This window comes from Alligator sinensis, unplaced genomic scaffold (genome assembly GCF_000455745.1).
Source record: "Alligator sinensis unplaced genomic scaffold, ASM45574v1 scaffold267_2, whole genome shotgun sequence".
In the NCBI taxonomy this organism is placed as follows: domain Eukaryota; kingdom Metazoa; phylum Chordata; order Crocodylia; family Alligatoridae; genus Alligator; species Alligator sinensis.
Window position 1 is genome coordinate 62,423 of NW_005842705.1, and position 27,655 is coordinate 90,077.

A 27,655-nucleotide genomic window follows, 5' to 3' on the forward strand; every position below is an offset into this window, starting at 1 on the left:
CACCCGTTCCTGCCTGGGGCAGGGGGTCGGACCTGATGATCTGTTTAGGTCCCTTCTGACCCTAAGTATTATGATATTATGATATAACTGTGGAATTTCCATCCTTGCAAGTTTTCAAAAGCAGGTTAGATAGACACTTGGCTGGGATGGCTTAGTCAGGAATGATCCTGCCTTGGGCTGGACTAGATGACCTCATAAGGTCCCTTCCAGCCATACTTCCCTATGATCCTAAGGGCATGGACATCTGTTTGTCTTTGTTTTGTGCCGTTATAAACATTTTTATGGTGGCACAAAGGAAACATCTGTTTGCAGCTGTTCTCTCTTCCTCTGTAAAACTGCAAACTTCCTAAGAAGTTTTCAAGTGTCCCAGGGTGAAACATCCGTTTCAGCAGCCTACCTGCTTGCTATTGTTTCACTATGGAAAGGCAAAAGGTTTGCTGGAACCTCCTTAGGTTTGTTGTTTGAAAGGCATTAAAAATTAACGCATGCTGTTCTCTAACTTATATAATCATGCCAGGGATTCCATTAAAGCCTTACACAGTATCTCCCTAGTGAATCTGCCACTAAGAAGTAGAATATATTCAAGATCCTCCATATTTTATTTTAAAAACTTTTCAGTCTTTTTCTATCCTTTCATTGTAGACTGAGCACCCATTCCAGCAACTAGGGCATCCCATTTAGCCATGGTCATGTAAGTGAAAGTGATGCACACAGTCTGTGTTTTTGCCCAGATGAAGTAGAAAAAAATGGATTGCTGAAGGGATACAAAAAATTCAATCAGCATGGATGGCTGAGCCATCTCAGAACCAAACTGCTGTACCTTTAATGTGTCAGATATCTGGGCAGAACTAGAAAGATGAAATAAGAAATCAGTGGAAATAAAGAGCCTTTCTCCTGTCTTGTCATAGGAGTTTCATTCTCGTGGTGCTTGTGAAAAAGAAGCCAGGCTTGAAGGCTAGAGACCAAATCATTATTCAAGCATGCACTGAAATGCTAAGGCTAACTTACTTTCCAGTCTCAGAGATGAAGGGTCCCTTGTTGAACTCTGAATGCGATATTCTGTGGTGTCTTCTGTACCTCCCTCAGAATTTTCTTCTTTAGCTGTTACTGACTCCTGGGGTTCACCAAAGTACTTCTGCTTGTCATGAATGTCATCTGGGTTTTTCTTATGACAGTGGCCTATAAGAAACAGATATGCAAACAGTATAAAACAACTCCCTCCAGACACATCATCTGATGCAATGAACCAGAGATGACACTCCTTTTCTACTGGTATTTCTCCTGCATAAGGACTAACAGACCAATTGTGAACCTTCAGTTCAATGAGATTTCAATAGGAGTGGATGATGCTGAGCACTTTGCTGTATTGGTCCAATACAAAGTTACAAGATGCATGGATCTCAGCATTTAACATACTCCAATTTTCTCGCTTGTTAAAGTCCACAGTTACCAAAGTAACTGAGTCTAGGTGCCAACTCCAAGGTACATTCCTGACACGTTAGTTAATATTATTATTACGATTAACGTGTCAAAATTGTAACATTCATTAAGTTGAGAATAGAACTCAAAGCTTAGAACTCTTTGATGCTGATGTTCAGTGTTGGAGGTTCAAAACTCACTGTGGACATCAAAGGATCAAGCAAAAGACCTGGGAGAAATTTTATGAAAATCAAATCTATACAGAAAGAGTTAGTAGTCAGCAAAGAAGAAGAAACCTTTCCACTTACCTTGCACTGCAACTGCACTGCCCTCTTGGCTAGGACATTAAAGCTTACCAAAGAGCAACAATTAGATGACACTTACAAATCTACAATACATTTCAGTTACATGTGTTATAAGATTTACAGAGTTTACTGAGTCTCAATATATCTATTGTATAGGGGGACTTATTACAGCAATATTGGAGCAACTGAGGTAGTTCATTTATTAAGGTAAGAAATCAAATACCGTGCAACACCCTGTAGAGAAGTGCAGTTATTCCCATATTACCAATGGAGACCTGTGGTACAGACAAGATTGGCTTGCCCAAGGTCACACAGGGCAAAGAATCAAACCTAAATACCAGGTAAGTGCCATTTCGTGGCTCTTTTGAGCAAGATTGGAATTACTACTTCCTATTTCTAGATGGAGAACTAGAGACAGAGGATGAGAAAGGTGGACAGGGCCGCAAAGCAAATCAGTGGCAGAGTTAAAAATAGAACACAGGCCTTTGTGGAGTTTCCATTCCCAACCCTGTCTGTAAGGGCACTACTCATGTTAGTTAATGTACTACTGGAAGCACTCAGATTGTATGGTGGTAGGTGTGACCTAAGCATTCGTGGAACAGAAAAAACAGATGAGAAAGTTCCCAGTCGTTTCCATCTTGTGGCCCACATGAAAATCTAGCCAGAAAGAAACATTACAAATGAACACCTAGGCACAAAGAAAGGAGGACCGTGGCTTCAGAGAGCACAGTGACTCCAAAAAAAAATGTTTCATTTATGATACTGGAACATCATAAGCTCCTTGACCATGTAGTAGTTTGATATGAAGAGCCTCTGAATATCCCTGGCTTCCAGACACAAGAGTGCCTCTGGAAATAAGGCCATGCAAGTTTACAGAGGAAAATACCGAAATAAATAAAAAATAGACGTGTGATCCTTTAGCAAATATTTTATGTTCTTCAGTTTTCCAGCTATATATTGAAATGTTGGGTAAACTGAATCATTTCATGAAATGGGTAACTGAAGAAACAAAGTGGGAAAAAACAAAGTTTATAAACTGTTTTAACACCTGCCATACAATTAAAATCTTTCTGGTTTTCACACCTGACTTCTTTCACCAGTCATTGCTTCCGTCTTTTTTTCCCCTTCTAATCTCTGCTCCCACCCCCCAATGAAAATTTAATTGGTTTCATCTTTTTAAATCTCTGCAATACGCAGAGAGCTTCATGCATAATTTATAAGGAATGGTGTGCGCAGGACCCCAAAGCTGAAATTAGTCCTCCTGGCTGACATCAAAACCAGACGGACTTTGATGCAAGTCAGGTGCATTCTAAGAATGTGATGCCCTTCAGTGGAGAAAACCTTGGTCAACTTAGCATCTTGATGAAGGAGAACAGAAGAGACTAAGGTACACAGAGCTGATTAGAAAACAAGCAAACAACCCCCTCGCCTCCCCCCAAAACCTGATGCTTTTTAAAGCAAACACCTGGAGACTGAAAAAAAAAAGGAAACTAGCATCCTGGGAACAGCAAGGGAAAAATGAAGACATATTTAAAAATATTACTTAAGACTAGCATCATTAATATTAATTTACAAACACTGACAGCTAAAAACAGACTGGATGAGAGTGCTGGCTTTCTTGGGATCAGAGTGCTGCTATATATAGAAAGCCAAGTGGCCTATTTTTTTAATTACTGCTTCTAGTTGCCTGGCATTCCCGGGGAAGAAAATCTGGTACAAAAAGCAATGAAAGTTTAAGATCTTTGCCATTCTGATCATGAAACTGATGCTGCTGAAATGCCTAAAGTCAGAGCTTTATGGCCTGCTCTCTGACAGAAAAACAACTGGAAAATATGGGAAGAGTTAGCAGAAAGGAAGGACTGAAAGGGATCAACATAGTCTGGAAGCATATGAACACTTTTTTTGGCTGCAAACTACCATGTATTATTAGTGTTGCCTTATTACTGGCCCAACACGTGATTGATCTAGTTGCTGTGCATGCAGAGAACAAAGATGACCATTCCTGGCCCATTGCCCTGAGATATATGCTTCCTAACTTTCACCTTTCTTCAAATTTTCTAGGTGAATTTGGGGGGACGGATCCTGATGTGGCTGGCAGCACATCAAAGCTGCCTGCTTGAAACATACTTAAAAACAGTCTTTTACTTAAATTTACTCTGCTCAGAAGAACAACTATAAAAAGTATAACTTGCTTACTCAGCAGATCTTGTCCCTGGTTACTGTTTTCTGCAGTAGATTTGCATGGTTTATAAAGCTACAATAAAGCAAAGTGGATTCCATTCTGTTTTCTACAATACCAGTGAAACAGTTAACTAAGTTCTTGCTAGTTACACCCCTTAAATCTCACTGATAAAGTGGGGTGTATATATTTGGCCCACAGGGTCTTTATTACAAGCGGTGTTGTAAGAAGGACGTCGGAAACAGACTGAGAAAGGCTACTGTTTACTTGTAAACTGTGCTTGCTGAACAGGGGGCAGGAGGAGGTGAATCAGCATTCAGTAAGTGCAGAAACCTTCAAGGACGTGGTTTTATCTACTTATAATAATCTGAGATCCTGTGATGAAAATAAATACTCAATCTCCATGTGTACTTAAATGAGCAGTAGCCTATTCTACTGTGTATTAAAGTGGCCCATAAAAAAAAAGTGCTAATACGCTAATGCGCATTAGAATAGGCTACTGTGCAGACGTGCCACCTAAAAAGTGTGCGCTTGCGCTATTGTGTATTAGTGCAGCCTAATGCGTATTTATTTAGTACCTCACATTGGAGGTACTACATTAAATGCATAGCAGTAAAAGCACATTCATACACATGTAAACATGCCCAATATGTATTAAACCTAAATCCTTCCTGTATTATTTTTACTGCAATTTCTCTAGGACCTAGGAGCAGTGGTTTTCAACCTTTTTTCACCTGTGGATCCCCAAAAAAATTTGAATGGAGATGAAGACCCCTCTGAATTTTAAGTGTGGGTATTTATATACTTTTGATTGGTCATAGTTATCTTTTGCAGACCTCCCAGGATTCCACAGATCACAGGTTGAAAACCACTGCCCTAGAGTCTAGGGCAAGGTTTGTATTTTGTATGTTTGTTGAGTATCTGATACCAAACAACCTTCTTCCTTTTTGGGACACCAAGTGCTATTATAATAGAAATTTTAAATAATAATGAATATTAAATAATCATATAATAATGTATTGACCACATACATGCAATTACCAATTATTAATACTTATTAAATGAAAATTAGATATTGCGTAATGATAATAAATGAAATGGAGAAAACCTGACAGATCATCTGTTCCACCTAGGAGTAGGAGATTCCCAGGAATTACACTGGAAATGGAGTAAGTGAAGGTCTGGAGCAGCATAGCAAGAGGAAAATGGGCAAATATGGTTTTAGTCTCCAGTGACTGACGAACATGCATCTGGGATGACAGAAAAGGTGCAATACCGAAAGTGGAAATGCGAGTACTGATCGGCCTCTCTTAGAAGAGCTAAGAGTAGTGCATGTATTAGGCATAGAAGCTCAATCTAGAGTGTTTCTCTTAAAAGTAAAAACCATATGGAAGGGAGGGGGAAATAATCTTCTACTTATTTGTTAAAGGTCACAAATAATTTTGGCACTATACAGAACCAAACATAAAGGGAATTCCTGGCCCAAAGAAAGTGTGTGGGGAAAAGGCTGTAGCTTGGTTAATATAGCAGGGTTTATTAATTTTCATTCCTATTGTTGGATTCAGTGTTTTGTGGAAGTAGTGAATTTTAAAGAGTTAAACATGGAGTCAAATTTTTGTCCCTAACAACAAGAAAGAAATAAAAAATCCTCTGGCATCTAAAAAAATATCTAAATTAGTTACCACTAATGCTGCTTGTTTACTTCTTGCATTACACTTGGCATAGACACCAAGGACTCATTAGCCATATTCACCTGCCTGATTTCCATATACCAGCCCAAGGCTGGAAGGGGATGCGCTGCTGTGTAGCTACCAATGCCAGATAAAAAAATACAAACCCACAAATATTTTTTGATTAAGTACTTTTAGTTAATTATGGGCTTGGAGTTTGGATTGCTTATACTCTTTTTGCCTTCATTGTCAATTTGGGGTTTAGAGAAGAGAGTGTTGCTAAGCTCATTTTTATCATGAGTCTACTTCATAGTATTGTTTTCCTTTTGTCTCAGTCCCTGACTTTGTAAGATTCCATAAAAATCTTAGCTTTCATTAAAAATATTGAAAAAATTAGTTCCAAAAAAACTTAATTCTCAAGGTTTCAAAGAAAAACTTGGAAAATCAGAAGTCAAACAGGAAGAACCAAAAATCCATTATTTTAAAGTCTCCTAATTTCTTGAGACATAATTCATGTTTTGTTTTTTTTTAATGGCTAGGGTTGACATTATTGGGTTAGCACTCTGGATTAAGGGAGACAAGCAAGCTTGAGGACTGTAGTTGATGATTAAATTTGTGTTTGAAATCTTATTTTGTTCTATTGTGTTAATTCTGCCTGGGAACAAGGGTTGCCTTTTTTAATGAAATGTCCCTTTAAAAACACTGCGGCATAAGCTGAAAAACTGAGCACTACTAGAAATCAGCTTGCTGCAGTGGTTCTCAACTGGTGTAGAGGACTACAGTATGTCTATGCTCTTCCTGCCTTAGGGAAAGGTAGCTCAGCTTTTTCTAGTCTGGCCTCTATTACACGCCTCCTGCAATCAGAGGTGTACGGGATAATCCACGTGCCTCTGCTTCCAGATAGCATTGTGTAGGTCAGACCACGAAGGGCTGGTACATTAGCTTGCTCTCCTGCCTGTTTCAGACTTATCAGAGAGCCCTAAATTCAGGAGCATATGCATGTGCCACAACCCTTCCCAGGCTGGCTGTGCAGCAGTAGCATGGGGCAGATTTACTTGGAGGTAGCATCACCTGGTTAAAAAGCTCAGAGGTAGGTTGAGCGTAGTGGTTCTCTACCAGGGGATGCAGCTGTTAGTAACCGCAGCACTCACCAGGCGGTTTACCAGTTGAACCGGGGGGCGGGTGGATGACCAACCCGCCTTATGGACAGGCCGGGGATGAAAGGGACACTGACTCAGTTGGAAGATAGTAAAATTGAACTTAACGTTTACTTACAGTAAGATTTCAACAGTGGTTACACAACAAAACGACAGTGGTGAAGCAGTAGTTAAAGATGACAGGTAGGAGATAGCAATTGCTTTTTCCGATGTACGTGCGGATGGAGAGCTCACTGTTCGGTGAAATAATAGCCAGGGTGTGACTATTCGTATGCGTATGACTATTCGTCCATGGGGACACGGATTCCTGGACAGGGTGATCAGTTCTATCTGAGGGCTTGTGTGGAACCCGGGACGAATAGTCATACGCATACGAATAGTCACACCCTGGCTATTATTTCACCGAACAGTGAGCTCTCCATCCGCACGTACATCGGAAAAAGCAATTGCTATCTCCTACCTGTCATCTTTAACTACTGCTTCATCACTGTCGTTTTGTTGTGTAACCACTGTTGAAATCTTACTGTAAGTAAACGTTAAGTTCAATTTTACTATCTTCCAACTGAGTCAGTGTCCCTTTCATCCCCGGCCTGTCCATAAGGCGGGTTGGTCATCCACCCGCCCCCCCGGTTCAACTGGTAAACCGCCTGGTGAGTGCTGCGGTTACTAACATGGCGTCACGAACAGGGCTTCAGTGGGCGTCATGGCGAAGTTGCGTATCAGGCCCTCACTCCTTTCGGTGATGTTGTCCTTCTCGGGGCTTCTCTTCGCCACGCATTCTGAGTTCCGGATCTGTAAACAAAACTCTCAAAAAATAAGTTAACGTATCTCAAAGATATTTACAAAATTTCCATGAAACTATACTATCATTCCTAAAACATATAATACAAGTGTTTGCTACTCTAATCTATAAACTCTTCAGCCAATCAGAGGAGGCTGCTGATTTACAGTTAAGAGAGTGTGTCTGCTGGCCAGGCAGTCACGCTTCTCCTGCAGCTCCTGATTTGTTAAGGCTGTCTGATCACGAGCTGGTCAACCTCATGATCATGAGCTCTTCACACGCTGAACATGACCTGCTCTCGTGTTCTGCATTGGTCTGGCATGTGGGCTGAGTGTTTGGTCACCTTTTCTACTCAGACAGCAGCTACATTCAGAAAAGTTGTGGAAGGGTGCCTAGCTTCTTAAAAGCTTGATAACCACTGGGCTCCTGCATGAGTATTCACATTTCAGAAAATACTAATGCAAACTCTGCTAATGAAAAAGAGTTGATTCCAAAAGTACGAGCATAGATTCAATTCCACAAAACATTATTCAGCTTGCAGTGATTTTATTAACGGTCATTTTGCCCCATAATGGTTTCTTTCACAGTAAGGGTAGCATGTCCAGAATTTACCAGAAATGGAAATGTCACATTTTTTATACTGTTTCATAGGTATCTCTGGAGATATTTAGAATCACAGAAAATGAGGGTTTGAAGGGACCTCAGGAGGTCATCTAGTCCAAACCCCTGCTCAAAGCAGGGCTACCCTCAACTATATCGTTGCAACCAAGAGTCTAGTTGGGTCTTAAAAACCTCTAAGGAAAGAGATTCCACAATCTCTCTGGGTAACCTGTTCCAGTGTCTTACTATCCTCCTGGTGAGAAAGTTTTTCCTAATATCTAACTTAAACTTCCCCTGCTGCAACTTGAGACCTCCTTGTTCTGTCACCTGCCACTGAGAACAGCTTAGCTCCATCCTCTTTTGAACTCCCCTTCAGGTAGTTGAAGGCTGCTGTTAAATCCCCCCTCAGTCTGCTCTTCTCCAGACTAAATAGTCCCAGTTCCCTCAGCCTCTTCTCAGAAGTCATGTGCCCTAGACTCTAAACCATTTTCAGTGCCCTCCACTGGACTCTCTCCAATTTGTCCACATCCTTTCTGTAGTGGTAGCTCAAAACTGGACACAGTAATCCAGATGCAGCCTCACAAGTGCTGAATAGAGGGGAAGAATTACTTTTCTTGATCTGCTGGCAACACTCCTACTAATGCAGCCCAGTATGCCATTAGTCTTCCGGGCAACAAGGGCACACTGTTGGCTCATATTTAGCTTATTGTCTACTGCAACCTGTAGGTCCTTTTCTGCAGAGCTGCTGCCCAGCCAGTCAGCCCCCAGCCTGTCCTGGTGCATGGGACTGTTCTGTCCCAAGTGCAGGACTTTGCGCTTGTCCTAACTGAACTTCATGAGATTTCATTTAGTCCAAACCTCCAATTTGTCTAGGTCACTCTGAATCCTAGCCCCACCCTCCAGCGCATCTACTACTCCCCTTTTATGAATGCTGCACCAATAGACAGCTTCCTTCTTGACCTGTTACCATTGCCTACATATAGTCACTTCAATACATGACACATTGTCAGCTGAGAGTAACAGAGGAGAAATGTACATTATTTACCCTTACATAAAAAATAGTGACAACTCAAGAGGAATTCAGAAGATTTAGGAGACACTCACTACTGAGTATCCAATATTTTAAACCAGGGATATTTGGGATACATTCACCATATGTAACTTCAATTCTGGACATAGTACATTATCACTGATCAAATGTACAGGTCCACATGTGTTCAGGGCTTCACAGCACAAACAGGAAGATATGGTTCATGCCTCAAAGAGCTTACAAGCCAATTCAGAATTAATGAGCCTACCACTAACCTGATAAAACCAGAAAGTCTCAAAGTAACCAGGTTTTGGGCCCAGCTGGCACTTGGCGGTAAGATCTTCTTTGATGGTGCAGGAAGTGGTAGTGGTGGCAATTCAGTAGAAAGTACTTCTGGTTCAGTATCAATAGCAGACCAGCATTCCAATGGAACGTTATGAGAACTGTGTCACTAGAAGTGCCGGCTTGCAGATGATATTAAAATAAGATCTTGACCTCTAGCTAAGATTCCCACTACCATGTTAACTCCAGTGTGATTACATTCTACAACCCCGAACTGCACCATTTCAGTACCAGTTTCTTTCTTTTTTATTCCCCTTAACAACATTGAGCCTACAGAGAATCACTCGTCGACTAAGCAGGATTATGGCATCAGCAGGGATAGATTCTGGTTACATGAGGTGCTGTCACTGAAACTGCTTCAGAGAATGCTGCTCACCCTAAGGAGGGGATATTTTGCACCCTAAAAGTGTTCAAGACAGGGTCCTGCACAAGAAAGAGTTCACAGTCTAGTTGTAAGAGGAAAGGTGATGAGCAAAGGTAAGAAACTATCAGGGAGGAGTTAGGACAAAGAAAGACTAGGGATGTGTGATCATCATCTAAACTGCATACCTTTAACATGCAAATGTCCTGGTGGGTCAGGGTGGTTTTTTGTCTTTAAGTAACAATGACAACGGGCTAACAGACTGCATTGTTATAACGCTGGCCCACTAGGCATTACAGGCTATTGTAAAATATGGCACACAAGTGAAATACATAAGGATGCACATAATGCTGCTTTCTGCCATCCCTTCCCCTAGCTCTTTACTGGCATTTTACAAGCTTGATGTCTTGGTGTGGGAGTTTTGTCATTAGCTTCAAGACAGACAGGACAGGACAGGACCTCATAATTAGGGATCTACTGAATTTGCGACTTCATGGATTCCAGGAATTCTGACACTGCCTGAAAACTCAATGCAGGAGGGGAAGGGGGAATCACCAAAATTAAAAAGCTGGTTCCCTCGAGGGAGACAGCAGCTCTCAGGGTCCTCAAGTGTTTTTCAGCAGTTCACTGGGGCAGGGAAGGAGGGTGCTGCCCGCAAGATGGGTGCTGTACTGCCCCTCACCGCTGATTGGCTGCAAGCGCTGCCTGTCATGTGGCCCTGCCTCTCACCACCAATTGGTGGCAAGAGGCAGGGTTGCATGATGGACAGCCCTCACAGCCAGTGGCAAGGGGTGGGGCCACATGATAGGCAGCCAATCAACAGCGAGGGGTGGGGCCACCAGGGCCCCATAGCCAATCAGAGGCATGGGGGGACGGGACCCTGCCATACTCTGGCAGCAAAATGGCTGTTCCATCCACATTCTGTCTGTGAAATCCGGGGCAGCCCCTACAAATTAGGTAGATCCCTACTCATAATAATTAGCAATAATGTCAACGTACTTGCAGTATCTTTTAAAGCTGTGAAGTATGAATTAACAGGTAGAAAATCATCAGCTATGCCCTCAAGGACTAGAGTTGGCATCTCGCACTGTCAGGTTATGAAGGACAGACATACTGTTGTAACATTTTCTTCTGCAGTGCCATGCTGCAAAGTCAGCTGAGTAGTGAGTGTTTTTAAACCAAGAGAGCTCTCTTTTCTTGCTCTCTGGTCACCGATTCAGATGTTCATGACCTCATTCTGCTGGACATGAATTGTAGTCCTAATATAATAGGCTGCGATTTCTAATACCTGCTTAAGTCATACAAATATTTAAAATCAAAGAGATAATATAGAATTCAGTATTTTAATTAGCTTTTTTTTTTTTTTTTTTTTTTTTTAAGAGGACAATCTTTTTCATAATTTCAGAAAGAAATATTATTTCTATTTAGGGAAGGTTTTTCTTTTCCTTTCTCTTTTTTTAAAACAAACATTCCTGTGCTGGGTCAGAAAACTGAAGTCTGTAAAATCTGCAACTGTGGATGACAGTCAGTAGGAGAAGCTAACTGGAAAATGAGTGAAACTGATCACCAGGGCTAAGTACAGAGAGTCAAAAAGCCCAAGGCCAAATTGATTTAATTTTTGCAGGTTAGTCTAAGCCACATAGTTTGAACTACTAAACAACTGAATGGACATTTACTTTTGACTCCAGATATGCAGCCACACGCCTGCAGTGGCCCAGGTCAGAAGCGGGGTGGGGGGCACTAGAGCATGCATCTCTGCTTGGCTGGAGCAGATAGCTTGGGCCCACTCACTCTGCAAGGGTGGGGTCTGTGAGGCAGATGCAAGGCATCCTGGGATTTGGGGGGGATTGCGAGTTAACTTGAACCTGGAGGGGATCTGGGACAGAATTTCAATAAACCAATTTAACTTAAATCAGCTCAGTCTGATACTACATTATCCAGATTTATCTTAGACCAGTTTCAGCCACTTTGAAAGCGGTTTATGTATGCTGAACTTCTGTTGTGTTATAGATTTGCACCAGTTTCTGATCACTTATACTGATTTATGTGTAATTTCTGTCTCTACCCAGATCATGAGTGACATAAACAAGCGTGAGTGGTAAAATGTAAAATTTATTTTTTAAAGTGATCAATTTTGAAAATCTAAGCTGTTAGTAGTAATTTCTATCCTTACGTTACCTAACAGTGCTTCTTATGCATGTGTAGGTAGGATTTTCAGAGGGGAGCAAAGATAGGTCAACACTGAGCACTTCTGAAATTACCATCCATGTAGACACTGTGTTAAAATATACTTTGTTTTAATGTAGAGCAAACAGCTCAGACTTTCTTATTTTCATTTACGAAGTATATAAAGTTCATTCCTTTTATTACATTTATCCCAGTAACAGGTTTTTCATTCAAAAGAATGTTATAGTAGTAAATCACTATCTTCAATTATAGGATCTTTTTAAAAAACAGGCATATTGCCAAAAGATGTACTTAAATTGCCTTAACTATACATTCCTTTTTAAGAATAACCATAAGTCTCAGTTACAACTAGTTATGATTAAGCCTTTTTTTATTTAAATACACAGATGCCATTTGATATAACCAGATTTCTTGTTCATGTTAAGAGGCGAAAACACCTCATTATAACAGATCTATCCCTGATGAACACACCACTGCAAATTGCCCTTATGAAATATAAAGCCAATAGTAAATAAAATATGAACAAATGTAACAGAGAAAGAACTGCCTTTTTAAATGTATATGCTTTATGATTTGAAAGGGACATGCACATATGCAAATACCCTGGAGAAACCCATGGGGCTGATTTACAAACATAGTAGCAAGCTACCTAAAAATATCCTCTTCTATAATTAACAGGGGGAGGTGGTGAAGTTCAGAGGTCTGGTTATTTTAAGACGCACACCCCTTTCCTCCGTCTTCTCCCTCGTCACTGCCTACAACAGGAGCTCATTCTTTATGATTCAAGTATAGAAACCCCAGCGTGCTCTCACTGATGTCTGGGAACAGGGCCCAAACATGGTAGAAGGCATCTAAATTTAGCTCTCCAACCCTGTCAGCAGATAAGAGAGACTAGAAAATGCGATTAGCAATGCCTCTCTCAGGGTGTTCTGGTGCTACATATAGAGCAGCAGGGTAAGCAGCACTGTGGCCTGAATATCAATTAGTACCTCAAAAATAACTTGATATCCTTCGGAGAAAGGGGAAAAGACACGCATGCTCAACAAGTTCAGAATGCTGATGGCTTATCCTCTGCTACTTCTTTTATGCACTTGGTTCTGCATTTACATAAAATGATTTATCAATTATTTCAACACACTAATACCGCTTTTCCATCAGTTAAATTGGTTCACATTAGACCACAGAGTATACATATAGGTCATCTTGTCTTGTAGATCCTCAATGGCTGCAAGCAATGAACTTCCTAAAGGTGGGTTTGAGGTCTGCTTTCAATCATGTACTGTTTTTTCTCCAATTTTGGGTTACTTCTGCAAATCAACACTGGTCCAGTAAGTTTAATGTGAGGGAGAAAGAAAAATGTCCAGTTCTTTGCTAGAAGAATTCACACTAGTCGATGTTCAACTTTTTATATCAGTATCACTATTTCAGCTAAAAGTGTTTAAAAAAAACCTACCAAGAGTTGACTCAATATAAAAGGTGCCTCAGTCTGGTACAACTCATTTCCCTAGCTTGACCCATATAAGTCATTTTATACTGCTAGGACTGCATCCACACTAGAGGATGGTGTTAACCATATCAGTGTTATATAGAGTAGCAATTTTCAACCAGGGTGTTGTGGCATTGTTTCGCATGCAGACATGATTCACAAGATAAACCCAGAGATTTCAAATAAGAATCACAATATTAAAAGACATTCTGACCTGTTGTGGTCTTTGTGAGTTTGGTAGAGGAACATTACTGTATTACTTTTCCATACTGAAAAAAAAAGGGGGGGGGAAGAGGGAGGAATGGAACTAATAGCTGGTATTTTCCAAGGGGTACCTTAAGTCTAGAAAGGTTTGAGAACCATTCATCATGAGGGGTACACACTTGTTTGCTGAGACAAACTCTTAGTTTAACATCTCAGCTTGCCCAGCATGTACACAAACACTACTCACTATTAAACCTCAACTCACTTATCCAAAACCCCTACTCTCCCTCTCCCTGCCTCCTAGCCTACATTTTTCCTTTCTAGTGTTACATAGATAGATACAACCTGCTCCCTGTCCTGTGGGTTTATCTGCTATATCCTGTGATCCCTAACTGCTTGAAGTCAATGAGACTAGTGTACTGAGGACCACTGATGGGGTATACCACTGCAAAGTTAAACCCTTTGCTTGTTAATCACCAGTTCAAGCAGCTGTGCTAAAAAAAGTCATTTATATATCAAGATCCATATGATGCACTGCAGTCATATAATAAACTGCCATGATCAGGCACCTTTGACTGTTGCACCTATACTTTTGACCACTAATCCATCCCTCTGCATGGTGGGAATGTTAAAATATCCCCCATCACCACCAGATTTCAAATACTAACCTGTCTCACAAATATCTTTTTGTCAACTACATGTGCAATGGCTTTTTGTCTTCATTAAATTACACTGATCTTTACTGTACTTAGGCCTGAATGATGGGTTTAGTTGACTCATTTGGGATGAACACCAGCATGTTTCCCTCCCAGCTACAGATGGCAGGGTTCAGAGGCATCAAAATAACTAATATAACATGGCAAGGTATATGTCTCAGATTAATAAGGAACATGGCTACCTACCTAACTTGGAGCTTTCACATGCTTAGTGTTTTGTCTAGCAACATGAGTCAGCTTTCACATACGAAGGCAAGACTCATTGCTCTTGGATAATAAGGGCAGGGGAAACCGATTAAACTATAACTTGGCTACAAGGGAGCAGTGAACAGTTAGTAGAATTAGGATTAGCTTTCTCTGCAGCCCAGCCAGGGAATCCCTGCAGAATGTGAAGGTTGACGAGAAGAGTGTGAGAATGCAAGAGAAGGCTGGTATACTGCCAATGGCACACTAGCTATATTAGGCTCTAATACAGAGGACTATTTGCTACTGCAAGAACAATACCAAACTCTCACTAGCAGAGAGACTGGGATTTTATAGCATGGTGCCTGGAAGGATTCCTTCCCTTTCTCAGTAAATATTAGTCCATGAAGCATTGGTGCTCTTATATAGGGACACTGAATTATCCTAACTCCACAATAATTGGCAACTATAAGATAGTGTGGGTTTTAAAGATTATGAGAGCATGTGGAAGAGTGCAAAACAAATGCCACAAGAACAGGGCAACCAGCCATAAGAAAAAGGGGGGAGGGGGGACGGGGGACAGGGACAAGCCATGGAAGTAAAATCTCTGGTATTTCAGGTTTCAGACCATCTCAATCTAAGCACTGAAAGAAAGCACTGCACAATGATTTGATACACATTCAAGATGAAACATTTCATGGTGGGGCCCACAGACTCTCGCACTACTTCTCAAATGTAAGCAAAAACAGGTACAAGTCTCGCAGAAAGCTTACAGGTTTTAATGAGACCATCCATTAGGAATCTCTAGCAATGCTAGGAGTCCAGTTGAACTGAACATAATTTACACATCTTTGGTTTAAATAACCTTGCAGTGGAACTTATTATACCTTTTCTCCACTACCAGCTAACCTCTGTAAAAAAAAAAGGCTGTTAAACTTCTACAAAGGTTTCTGACTTGTTCATATTTCTTTTATACTCTGAACAGCATTGTCTATTTTGGTCTAAAAGAGTAGGAACATGTTGCTTGGAATAGCCTTGCTAGAAGTCACCACTAGCAAAGCAGCCTCTCAGAGAGGCAACACAGGTTAGACTAGATGAGGGACCTAATGTAAGCTTAGACAAGGCTTACTGCTGCTAGGTTATTTCCATGCAGTTGGGAATGAATGAAGCCTGATTTGGCAGCACATGAATGACAAGTTTTACAACACAGGCATATTTCTCCCTGCTAGTCTTGTGCAGCTTACTGATGATTGCCAGGGCTTCCCCACTGTCAATACAAAGCAAGAGAGAAAAGCAGCAGCAAAAAGCAAAACACATACACAACCTCCTCCAAACCATGTGAACAAATAAAGTGATGCTGAATCACTGGCAAGCTTTAAAAGGTTTAGCTGCTTGTCAGAAATACTCTCCCTTTCTTTCTTCCCCCAGAAGGCCCTCATCCTTCCACCCATGCATTAACTTCAAGTCGTCAAACCCTCCAAATACATTATGAGGAACAATCTGGCAGACTAGATAGGCTAGATCTATTCTTAATTTATTAATGCATTCCTACTCTTCCCTTCCCATAGCAATGTCTACACCTCTTCTCCTTTTTCTAGTCATTGCCATGGCAGAGGCAGTGACCTTCCTGTCCATAGATTTCATGAGTCGGAAGGGACCTGGGTAGATCATCGGGTTGAACCCCCTGCTCCAGGCAGGAAAGAACGCTGGGGTTAGGTAACCCCAGCCAGATGCCTGTCTAATCTCCTCTTGAACATCTCCCGGGTAGGAGAAAGCACCACCTCCCTTGGGAGCCCATTCCTTATTTTGGCGACCCTTACCATAAAGAATTTCTTCCTTATGTCCAATCTAAATCTGTACTTCTTTAGTTTGTGGCCATTATTTCTGGTAACCCTGAGGGGCGCCCTGGCAAACAGTGTGTCCCCCATTCCCTATTGGCCCCCGAGATGAGTTTGTAGGCAGCCACAAGGCTGCATCTCAGCCTTCTTTTGCGGAGGCTGAAGAGATTCAGATCCCTGTGTGACTTCATAGGGTCTTACGTGCAGGCCCTCAACCATGAGTATCTTTCTCTGAACCCTCTCAAGGTTATCCACATCCCTCTTGAAATACAGTGCCCAAAAATGGACACAGTACTCCATTTGTGGCCTCACCAATGTCGCATAGAAGGGAATTATCACTTCCCTAAACCTGCTCGTGATGCTCCCGCTGATGCAAGAAAGAGTGCGGTTAGCCTTGCTTATTACCTTGTCACACTGGCAACTCATGTTCATTTTTTCATCAACCAGGACTCCGAGATCTCTTTTCACTGTTGTGGTACTCAGAATGGTACCCCCCCAGTCTACAGGTGTGTTGAAGATCCTTTTTCCCCAGGTGCAGCACCTTGCATTAATCCTTGTTGAATTGCATCCTATTCTGATCTTCCCACTTCCCCAGTCTGTCCATATCTGCCTGAATTTGCTCCCTGCCCTCCAGTGTGTTTACCATGCTCCATAGCTTAGTGTCACCTGGGAATATGCACAAGGTACTTTCAACACCTTTATCCAAATTGCTGATGAAGATATTAAACAGTACTGGTTTAAGGACAGAGCCCTGGGGGACACCACTGCCCACATCCCTCCAGGGAGAAACCGCCCCATCTACCATCACTCTCTGGGTGCATCCCATAAGCCAGTTTTTCACCCATCTCCCTGTGAAAAAATCCATATCACAGCTACTCAGTTTACTCGTAAGAACTGGGTGCGACACTGTGTCAAAAGCCTTTTTAAAATCCAGGTAAATAATATCTACTTCCTCCCCTGCATCTAAGCACTTTGTGACCTGGTCATAAAAAGAGACCAGGCTAGTCAGGCAGGATCTGCCTGCTATAAACCCATGCTGGTTGCCCCTCACCATTGTGTTACCCGCTGGCCCCCTGCAAATGTGATCCTTTATTATTTTTCATAAGGTCTTGCAGAGAATAGAGGTGAGGCTAACTGGCCTATAATTACCCGGGTCCTCCTTCTTCCCCTTCTTGAAGATAGGGACTATGTTGGCCGTCTTCCAGTCCTCTGGGACCTGTCCCAAGTGCCATGAGCATTCAAACAACCGTGCCAATGGTTCTGCCATGTCATCAGCCAATTCCTTTAGTACCCTTGGGTAAAGATCGTCAGGGCCCACCGACTTAAATACATGCAACCCTTCCATCTGTCCTATATAATAAACTTTCAATCCTGGGGAAGTCTTGAATGAATGTCAAAGCGTGTATGCTGTTTGAAAACGGCAGGTGATTCAGAGAATGCCTCTCTGTTTCTTACTAGATAGCATGGACAACTACTAGGGACAATAATAGAGCACACTGCTATTATGGAACTAGACAGAACATCAATGTGTTAGACGATACAAACTTAGCATGATGTAAAGAAATTAACTGACTGCTTCAAAAAAGGTCTCAGACTAGTTATGCCCATGCCATTAACGAAGTTTGGGAATGGCAAAAAAAGGAATTAAAATTTCACAACTAAAAAAACAGGCATGGGTAATGAAAGTATATGTAACTGCACATTAGAGAGCCAAAAGAAACAGAACTGCGCCTTGAGAAACCACAGCTCTCAGCTTTAAAAATTAGCATTGTGTTTATCACAGAGCACTGCACAGGACTATTTCTAAACCTGGTGTGAGCATGCAAAAGGCAACACAAAAGGTAGATTTTTTCATAAGGGGAATCCTTGCTGCAAGAAAACCTTCTAAAGGATCCTAGCACTGCTTTTCTATGGCAGTGTTTCTCAATCCATGGGTTGCGACCCAAAAGTGGGTCATAAGAATATATGAAAGGGTCATGAACCAACTTTAAAAATGGATCATCCAACTAAAAATGGATTCTTCTTTAAAGGAGAAAACTGTGGGAAACTGTGGCTTTTCCCTTGCAGACTGGCAGAGCTCCAGCCTGCAAAGGGCTACTTGGGGCCTCCTGACCCTCATGCCCCACCCCACCCCTGCCCAATACAGTACACCTAAACCCTGCCCCACACACTAGGGGCCTGTGGGTGGGGGGCAGAAGGTCAGGAGTGAGGGGAACTGTATTGGGACTGGCCATTAATGTTTATAAAAGTGGGTCCTGGTACAAAAAAGGTTGGGAACCACTGTTTTATGGGACACATTTGATGGGAAGCTACAAAATAGGGCTTCTGTCATTACATGAGATCCACTAGATAAGAAAGAAAGTTTGCAGAAGACTTGATTCATGCATTTAGCACTGGCTCAAATAATGCTATGAGTACCCAAAAGTAAGGAAGTAGACTGAGGAGTCTCTTGCCTCTTGGGGCCATTCTTTAGAAACCAAAGTAAATCCCCAGTAAACTGTGGGACAGATGTATCCAAGTCTATGCTCTACTTAAGAGTTTGGGACTAGCGTTTAGTTTTAAAGTTATGATCTAAAAGAAAAATGGGGTGGAAAGGAACTATATGAGATGTTCTTCCTTCCTTTCTGGGATGGTAGCATTGAGACTAACATGAAACTGAAAAATCAGCATGGGGCTGGTTATGTTCATAGACCACTCTCAGTTAAGATTTCTACAGCACCTGGTTGACTGAATTTCTTTGGGTTTGCAAAGTTTTAGATACCCAGGTACTGCCTATACCTCTAAAAATGGAAAATATCTATGAAGGAAGTGGCATGAAGCAGATCTGCTGCCTGTGGATATCCAGGAAAATCTGTTTATTTTACCAACTACCATAGCTTTTACCCACTTTTACTGCAGTTGACACTGCTTAAAGGTGACCTGGATTTTACTTGTAGAGCATTAATAGATCTGTCAACTTCACTACAGTTGCAGGATCTCTATTGCTTTAGATGGCTTGGGGCAGAAGAATCCAGCTTGACTTTCAAATCCCAGGAGGAATGTACACAGAAAGCAATAAGGAAAGAAAAAATTTAAAAACTAAAATAAACATTTATTGGTATTCATGGGGGGTGAGCGGCAGGGGGAAGGCAGGCATCTTCACAGTTTCATGATTCAGGGGAGAACCCATGATAACTGCCATTTTGTGTGGATGTGTCTCTCTCTCTCTGGACACCCTCCCTCATCCCCATCTCAGTAGCTTTGAAAATAAACTTAAGAACAGGCAATCAGGAAATCTGTCAAGTGAACTTTCATTTAATTATTTTAGTTTCAAAATAATGTAATTCCCTTCCTTAAATACTGAGATTTTGAATTTCCTTTGTTACAGAAGCAACTAGGTAATGTTAAAGCAAACAGAAAATTCCTACCCTTTGTCATGCATGCAGAATTCAAGGCAAGAACTAACATTCTCTAGTATCTAAATCAGGGGTCAACAGCCTAGGGCCTATAGGCTGGATCCAGTCCACAGAGCTAGCAATTTTGTAACGGGGAACTTCTTGCATGCTACGCTGTGCTGTGGCAGTGGTCTCTCTTGTGCCATGATGCAGTTAGGTGGTGGGGAGCAGCAGCAGCAGCCAAGTCCTAGATTTGGCCCGTTCAGGACCTGAGCTAGGCCATTTTTGTCTGCTGGTGTAAAGTGTTGCTGGCCCCTGGGCGAAATAATCAAAAAAGCTTGAGTGCCTTGTGAATCTGTGAATCTATACCTTGAAGCCAAACTTAATGGAAAGAATACCTTTAGCAACTTACTATTTGGCACTACAACTCTGAAACTGTGGTCTAGAGATGACCACCAGGGCTAACTCTAGGTAAGTGAGAGAGATGTTTCTGACAGGTGCTTATCAATTCAAATCTATAAGTCTTAACATATGGGGAATAGTTAAGTAAGCCCACACATTTCTTTCATTTGAAATGTATAGTATCAAGTTTCCTTGTCAGTTAGCTTTTTATTGTTTAAAATATTCCTTTACAAAATTGGAAGTACAGTCAGTGGCTGCAGTCTGGTAGCAAGAGTCAGAGTCCTAGGTTCTACTCCTCAGCTCAACAGCTGACTTTCCAGTATTGTTTTGCATGAGTCAAGTCACTAAATCTCTGTCGTTCACCTTACTGTATCCAAGTGAAAGGCACAAGATGCTTGAATCACAACAGACTAAAAATTAAAAAAAACCTCAAGGTCAACTTCAACTATGTCATGGCCTAAAGCAAGCCACGCATGTGAATCTAAGTAGCACTGGGAAGATTTTTTTTAAAGGAGCAAATACCTCTTCCCATATTTTAGTTTTAAAAGATGTGGATAAGGCAAGCTGAACCATCGTTGTGCATAATATTCAGACCACAAGAGGGCAGCAAAGCTACTCTTAAAACAATTAAATAATGCAGCCGCTATGAACTGTAAACTATATGAGCTGTGTTGCAACACACACACCCAGCCACCATAAAATGAAATCAAACAGCTTAAGAAAATGCATACTACCTTTGTAAACATATGCACTCATTTAGAAAAATGTTCACACAAAGTGCACTGTAGAAAGAACACGAATTATGCTAAAATTCCTGCAGTATGAACACACTGCCTGTATTTTGTCTTTTTATTGCTTACAAGACCTGAAGTATTTATTAAAAAATTCCTCCCCAGCTGCTGTAAAATACATAGAAAGACATATTGGAAGACACTCAGGAGAATAAAATATATATATATATATATATGTTCATTCCAAAATAGAAGAAACAACATGTGCAGTTAATTTACTAACTGCAGTTCAATCTCACCTTGCTTTTTTTTTTTTTTTTTTAAAAAAAGTGTTATTTTAAAAAATAATCTGTACAATAAGAAATGAAACTATACACAGCTGAGGCCATTATATTGAAGAGGAACACTTACAGGCATGGCAAAGGAATATTCTTTTAAAAAATAAATGGAGTACTACATGCTCTTTGTTCAGTGGTCTAGATACCCATGTAGCATTTTTTTGAGCACAGTGTAAGGGAAGCTTCCGTGCTACGACAGCAGATAAGCTGATCATTTTTCAGTAGTTACCTTGGAGACTGTCACCCTAAACTTTAATGTCCTGTACAATTCAAAGTTTCTTTAGGGCAAGAAGCATTTCAATGTCTACTCCTTCAGATCACGAATGTGAATATTACTGAGGCACCTTTTTAAGGTTTTAAAAAGAATATTTGAACAGGCAGCTGATTGCATGTTAATAGTTACTTTCACCTGTTTAGGTTTCAGGGTCCATTAGTGAAAGGAACTCGGCCATGAATGCTATCAGAAGAAATATCTGCTGGCTTGCTGCGTTTGTAGTACCAGGAAGAGCATACTGTCAGCAGTGCCTGCATCCTGAAAACAGATTTTGGGATGCTGTGGAGCTGCCCATACTTTTCTGCTTACTTTTAAACCTCTTTATACTTTCCCACATTTTAAAACAGCACCGTTGTGCAACCACACTTTGTTATTCAATGTTTTGAAACGCATCACTTGACAACAGTCTAATGACAGACCGCTCAATAATTAAATATATTACACACAGCCAAATCACCATCCACTGAAGGCCAGCATAGGAAATTAAATGTGTTAGCTACCTCAATTATTTGTGAACTAGGGAGTGAGGTCTGCTGGCCTTGGTTGTGTTACGTACACTTGCAATACTACAGAGGCAATGCCTTAGGAAACTAATAATTACCAAAAGAGCCCATAAATTCCACCTGTTGCCTCAAGCAGGTTTCTTATGATAGTACTTTTTTAAAATTTCTGGGCAGGCAGTTTAAAGTGCATGCATTAAATTCAGACAATAGTTTAGGCTTTATTTCCCACCTTTCCCTTTCATGTTTAAGGCAAAAAACCGGAAAAATGGGGGTTGGGGGTGGGGAGAGAAGTTTTGAAGATTTAGATCTCAACAGTTCTTGGGTTAACATCCAAAACCTGGATTAACTAAAGTTAAAAATGAACGAGATGGCGTTTAGATTTAACCTGTGTCATGCACACAATGTATACAGCAAACATAAAATTCTTCCTTGTCCCTCCAGAACCAATGTAACTGGAAAGATAATCTTAGATCAAAGTTTTAAGTCTCCTTTTAAGGTATGAGGGTCAACAGCAGTGATATGCATAGCTACTTAGCTCTTCCAATGGATACTTTTAAAGTTCTGTGCCAACAGGGACAAAATTCTTAAGAGGTAGGAATGGGTTACCCTCATTTTAAAGAAAACAGATCCACATGCTACACATTCAACAGAAGAAACAGTGCTACAACTCTGCAATCCTAATCCCAGGACTAGGGAATCCCAAGATTTTCTTATTTCTATATTCACTCCATTAGACTAGCCACCCCTCCTCCCTCCCCAGCCCAATATGCTCCATCAGTTTAAGGTATGTTATTAAAAGTAAACAAAAACCCAGTGAAATTTGTGTATTACTATCCATCCCAGCTCACATGGAGAAAGATGGACAGGCATAACAGGGACAATACAACCTACACAGGTCTGCACACTTGCAGGCAACCTGGTAGCATCTTTATGAAACACAGAGTTGTGCTTTGCAATTTCAGGAATTAAACAGTGAGACATTATTTGAAGTTCTAGTTTGCAAGATGAGTTCTCAGCACAGCACATAGTGAAAGCGTGCTTCTACATATCTGTTGACATCTATTTGAAAGGCTTCAAAATTAACAAGATAGGTGGAGGAAAATGATACAGGAAATCCCACTGGCCCAGAAATAAAAGCAATGGGACAAAGTTAACAAGGTAGGTGGGAGGAAAGGTTCATTGTGAACATCAGAAGTTTCCTGGCAATTATTCATTTAAGCTGTGGAAGGATATTCCAAATTAAGTAACATAATTTCTCCCGCTGAAGCAATTTAAATGTGTACTTGACAAAAATATTTGCAATGGTGTTGTTCTGCCAATGATGAACTGGGTCTTTCTATATTTTTTACTCCATGATTCAGTAAGCACAGGATAAATATTGTCCCTAAACATATATTCCAGTTTACTATAGATCCAGCAGTACACAGTGCATCTCCTAATAAGTCACCATTATATTCTATGTTGTTTAAATACTGAAGATAACATGGGTCAATAAATATATACATTTTAATATTATGCGTTTTTTGGATCTGCTCTATATGCCTCACTAATACTGAACCACAGCCATTATGTTACAGGCTGTGTGCTCAGACACTCAGTATAATCTTTGTTTCACCAAGCAGTCATACTTGAAAATAAAAATAAAAATATTGGAAAGAGCTATTTCTTCTCAGATGTGAATGTACATGTGTTTAGGCCAAGACAGGCATACAAGCCTATGGTGCAGTGTGTGCAACCCCTAAACATCTGTGAACTCTGGGTATGCACCCTACAGATTTTCATACATACTTGAGGTCTCTCCCCTCACTTTGATAGCCTATGAACAAATTTCCTTTTGAGTCTAAGTTTGCATTAAATAAGAATACCAAACTTCTCACAAAAGAAATAAATGTTTGGCTTTTTCATTTTTGCATAGGATGCCTTGGATTTTGGTTTAAACCCATGTTTTAAACCAGAAACTCATCAATAAAGGTTGAATTCATTGGTAAGTTTATTTTACATTCTAAAAAAAGAAAAACAATTTACACCACTTGTCGGCTTCATACTTCTGATATTCCTGTATTGGCACAATATGACCTAGAGAGTCTCTCTCATTTCTTATATAAAGGAATAGCATAAACAAAGAGGCATAGAAAAGGGTAAAAGCACAAGCTTATGGCTAAGAATTTGATTTTTGGAATTTAGTAAGTTATGCATCTTAAGTGTTTACTTTTCCTTTTGATTATAGGCCTTATACATTCTTTAGAGAACATTTAAATTAAAAATACTGATGCTCTTTGTTTGCCCATGTCAAAACTAGCAAGCAGTCATACTACTTGCATAATTTCCACAAACAGCGTGGGGAAGTTTCCACTCCTGCCCATCTGAGAACCATATAAGCCTATTCAGCAATTTGTGGCATGGTGTTCTAATATGGTTCTCATAAAACAGAAGTCCTGGTTTAGGAAACCAGGTGAAGAGCAGTCATGCTTTAACACTTGCTGGAAGTACAGTATCAAATGTTGTGATGATGAAATCAAGAAAGCACACACAGAAAGAAATGCAAGCTGGATAATCTCTCTTTCACACAGTTTGTTTGGGTATAACCATTGCTCATGAGTGCTGCATCACATTAAGCAAGAGAAAATGCCCTTTAAGTTACCCTGTTTCCATTTCAAAATGATATCACTACGCAGATATGGTTTAAACCTTTCAAGCCAGTGGGATAGGATTATTTTTAAAGGGAATTTGAATAAAAACAGACACACTAAAATGATTTAAAAGAACAATCAAAGAGTTTTGTAAGCCATACAAAGTATCACGGGAAAATTCAACACGTACTGGGATATCTGCAAGGGAAAAGAGCTGGAATTGCTCTGTTAAGGGAATACCTTGGTAGCCCAGAATTATAAGCTTCACTCCAAAGTTTATCAGAGTCTGATTCAGAGACGAGGGTTAATGATCTGGAATTCAATAGCAGGCCCACAAGCCAATCACTAAAACCATCTCTTAAAATAAATTTATAAAGGCCAAATAAGGCTCACTGTTCTGCTCACCCAGCGTCCTCTTAAATCAATAAAAGATTGTCATCAGAAAATCATATTACTCTGATGGTAATGTCGTAGAATACGACTATTGTAGAATCCTCCAGGCAAGGGTTTTTGTGGGTGATATCTTTTATTGGACCAAATGCATGGTAGGGACAGTTTTAGATAAGCTTTTGAATGTAGGGCATTTTTCTTATACATTTACTCCAACATACTTTTTCTGACATTTTCCAATGGAAGAAGAATTCACATCATCCTTAAGGGGAACAGTAATGCTAAAATCAAAAGCATCTCTCATGTGAGGCTTTCATTTACATGCTACACAAAAATCATCTGGAAGTGTCCCTTGCTAACTATTTCAGAGATAAGGGACTGCCAAATACATTCATAAATGGTCTTCAAGATAGCCCAGGAACAGCACATGACCCATTAGGAAGTACAGAAAAGACAATACTCTGAAACATTCAATGAGAGACTAGTGAAATAGAGTGAACCTCTTCTACAAGGCTATTCTCTGGATTTTAGAGTAGTCAAAGGTAACAAAGCACCACACCTTTGAAACTGGAAAAAAATCAGCAGTAAGATGATTGAAGTCCAAGAGCATTTGATACAAGCACTATAAGAACAAAGGTGTGATCATGTAATGTAGTACGCAAGCATTATGAGGCATTTCTAAAAATATATCCATTTAAATGTTCAAACACTGGAAGCACTGAACTGAAAACCTAGAGCCAAAACAAATCATTCTGTACTAGAATCCATGCTTTTAAAAGGATCGCATATTTGTTTCAAAGAATTAAGGGAGATGTATAAGCAGGCTGCCTGAGTAATGACAATGTAGCAGTTATGCAATGTCACCCTTGCACCTGAACTCATTTCTCTTTTCTAGTAAAGGTATGTTTAGATTGTTGTGAAGGAAGCAGACTCAGGGAGTGCTCTACACTCAATAGCAGCATTTTAGTTAGCTAAGGAGTTGCCTTGAACTCCCTCTGAATGTAGCATAGCATTAACTTGCTTCCAGAAGATTTACCTCAGTGTTGGTCCTTCTGTGTAGAGCGGAGAAAAATGGGATGATTCTCAGGAAATAATATAGCAGGCTCTAATTCCAGTAGTTAGCCTTATAGGTAGGGTGCAGTCTATGTCACTTTTCACCCATCTTTTAGCAGCTGCTTACCATTGCATACAGAAGAGGTGATGTTGTACAGAAAAGGGTAAAATTGTAGACAGCGGATCAACTTCAGGCTGCTCTCGCACTCCAGGCACTTTGTGGTCAAATTCAATGCCTGTCGGAAGACCTGCAGGGCCCCACTGATATTCTTCAGAGCCAAATATGCATTTCCTAGGCTCAGCAAAGTTAGAGGCTACAAAAGAAAAAGTAACTTTGTATCAGCAATAACAAATGTGTTAATAGTTCAAAAATGCAGGTAAATTGTGTGACCTACAAAGTCTGTTGCCTTCTATCCACTCTTAGTGGCTTGAACAGAGGTTCGCAAAGTTTTGGCCCTCAGGAGCCATTTCAAATGGGCAATTCTGAACGGTGGGTGCAGAGGCGTTGCAGGCTGATTCTGGCCTGCGGGTTTTACTTTGGGAACCTCTGAGCTAGAGCAAACAGCTTATAAAGGATGTCATCTTTATATTAAAGATGGGGACTATTAATTCCTAGAACACAGAACAAACAGCTTAAAGTGTTGGCAGTAGAATTAGAACTAGCGCAATATACTGGCTCTGTTTAGGATTTCATGTTTCTAGCTGAGATACACATACAGGTAGATGTAACATTTAATAGCTCATATACTGCTACTATCACAACAGTTTTAAGTTAGTGTGTGTCTCAACCCACTGTTTGATTCTTAATACTAGTAAATGGACACACATACTCAATGCTCTTGGTTAGTCAAAATATTCCCAAAATAAAAGATACTATTATATCTTCTGATTAATGTTAGCAGACATGCTCCAAGAACTTTGCCCCATTCAGAGTGCATTTTAAAAAAATTCACTAGTTTAAATCCTGACAAAATTAAGATTACATTTATGTTTCTCTCTATAAAATAGAAAAGCCCTTTTGAAAGCAAAGTGCTGTTTTTAAAAGGGTATCAACTCTGTGGCTAGGCAACTGACCATACTAATACAACGGGGCAAATGATTTCCTCCACTAGATGAAAAATTCATTGTCTTGGAACGTTTTAAATTAGCTCCAGCTTTCAAAACGTTCCTTGTAATATTAAACACATCTTCCAAAGGGTGCTTGTTCAAGTTTCTACCAACTGTGAAAAATTCATAAAAAATGAATCCATGTCCAGAACAGAGTTAATTTAAATCCATCAGTCTGATGCTTCATCCAATTGTGGTTAGCCAGTCCAATTTTATTTCTGATCTCCACTGGGTATTACTTACTTCTTTGGTGCCTCTAGCAATTCACTGCACATTACTTCATATAACCCTCCATCATCATCATCATCCTTCCCTATTCCTATTCATGCCTTCTTGTTCACGTGGAATTTCCCATACTTTGCAGAAAATTCACTTTAAATATTAACTAGGTTAGT

At 40.4% G+C, this 27,655-nt stretch overlaps 1 protein-coding gene across 4 annotated transcripts in view; it reads right to left on the bottom strand.

The window, feature by feature from the left end:
• The window catches only part of TTC17 (tetratricopeptide repeat domain 17), a 105,313-nt gene that overhangs the window by 18,178 nt on the left and 59,480 nt on the right, over positions 1 to 27,655 (bottom strand). For all 4 annotated transcript variants that reach the window (XR_003096337.1, XR_003096338.1, XR_003096339.1 and 1 more), the window contains exons 16-17: positions 26,281 to 26,467; positions 1,009 to 1,179 (exon numbers count right to left, since the gene is read on the bottom strand). Coding sequence is in view for 1 of the 4 variants with exons in the window: in XM_006034087.2 (XP_006034149.1) it covers positions 1,009 to 1,179; positions 26,281 to 26,467 (358 nt within the window). In the remaining 3 variants the exon portion in view is untranslated. The remainder of the gene's footprint in view (positions 1 to 1,008; positions 1,180 to 26,280; positions 26,468 to 27,655) is intronic.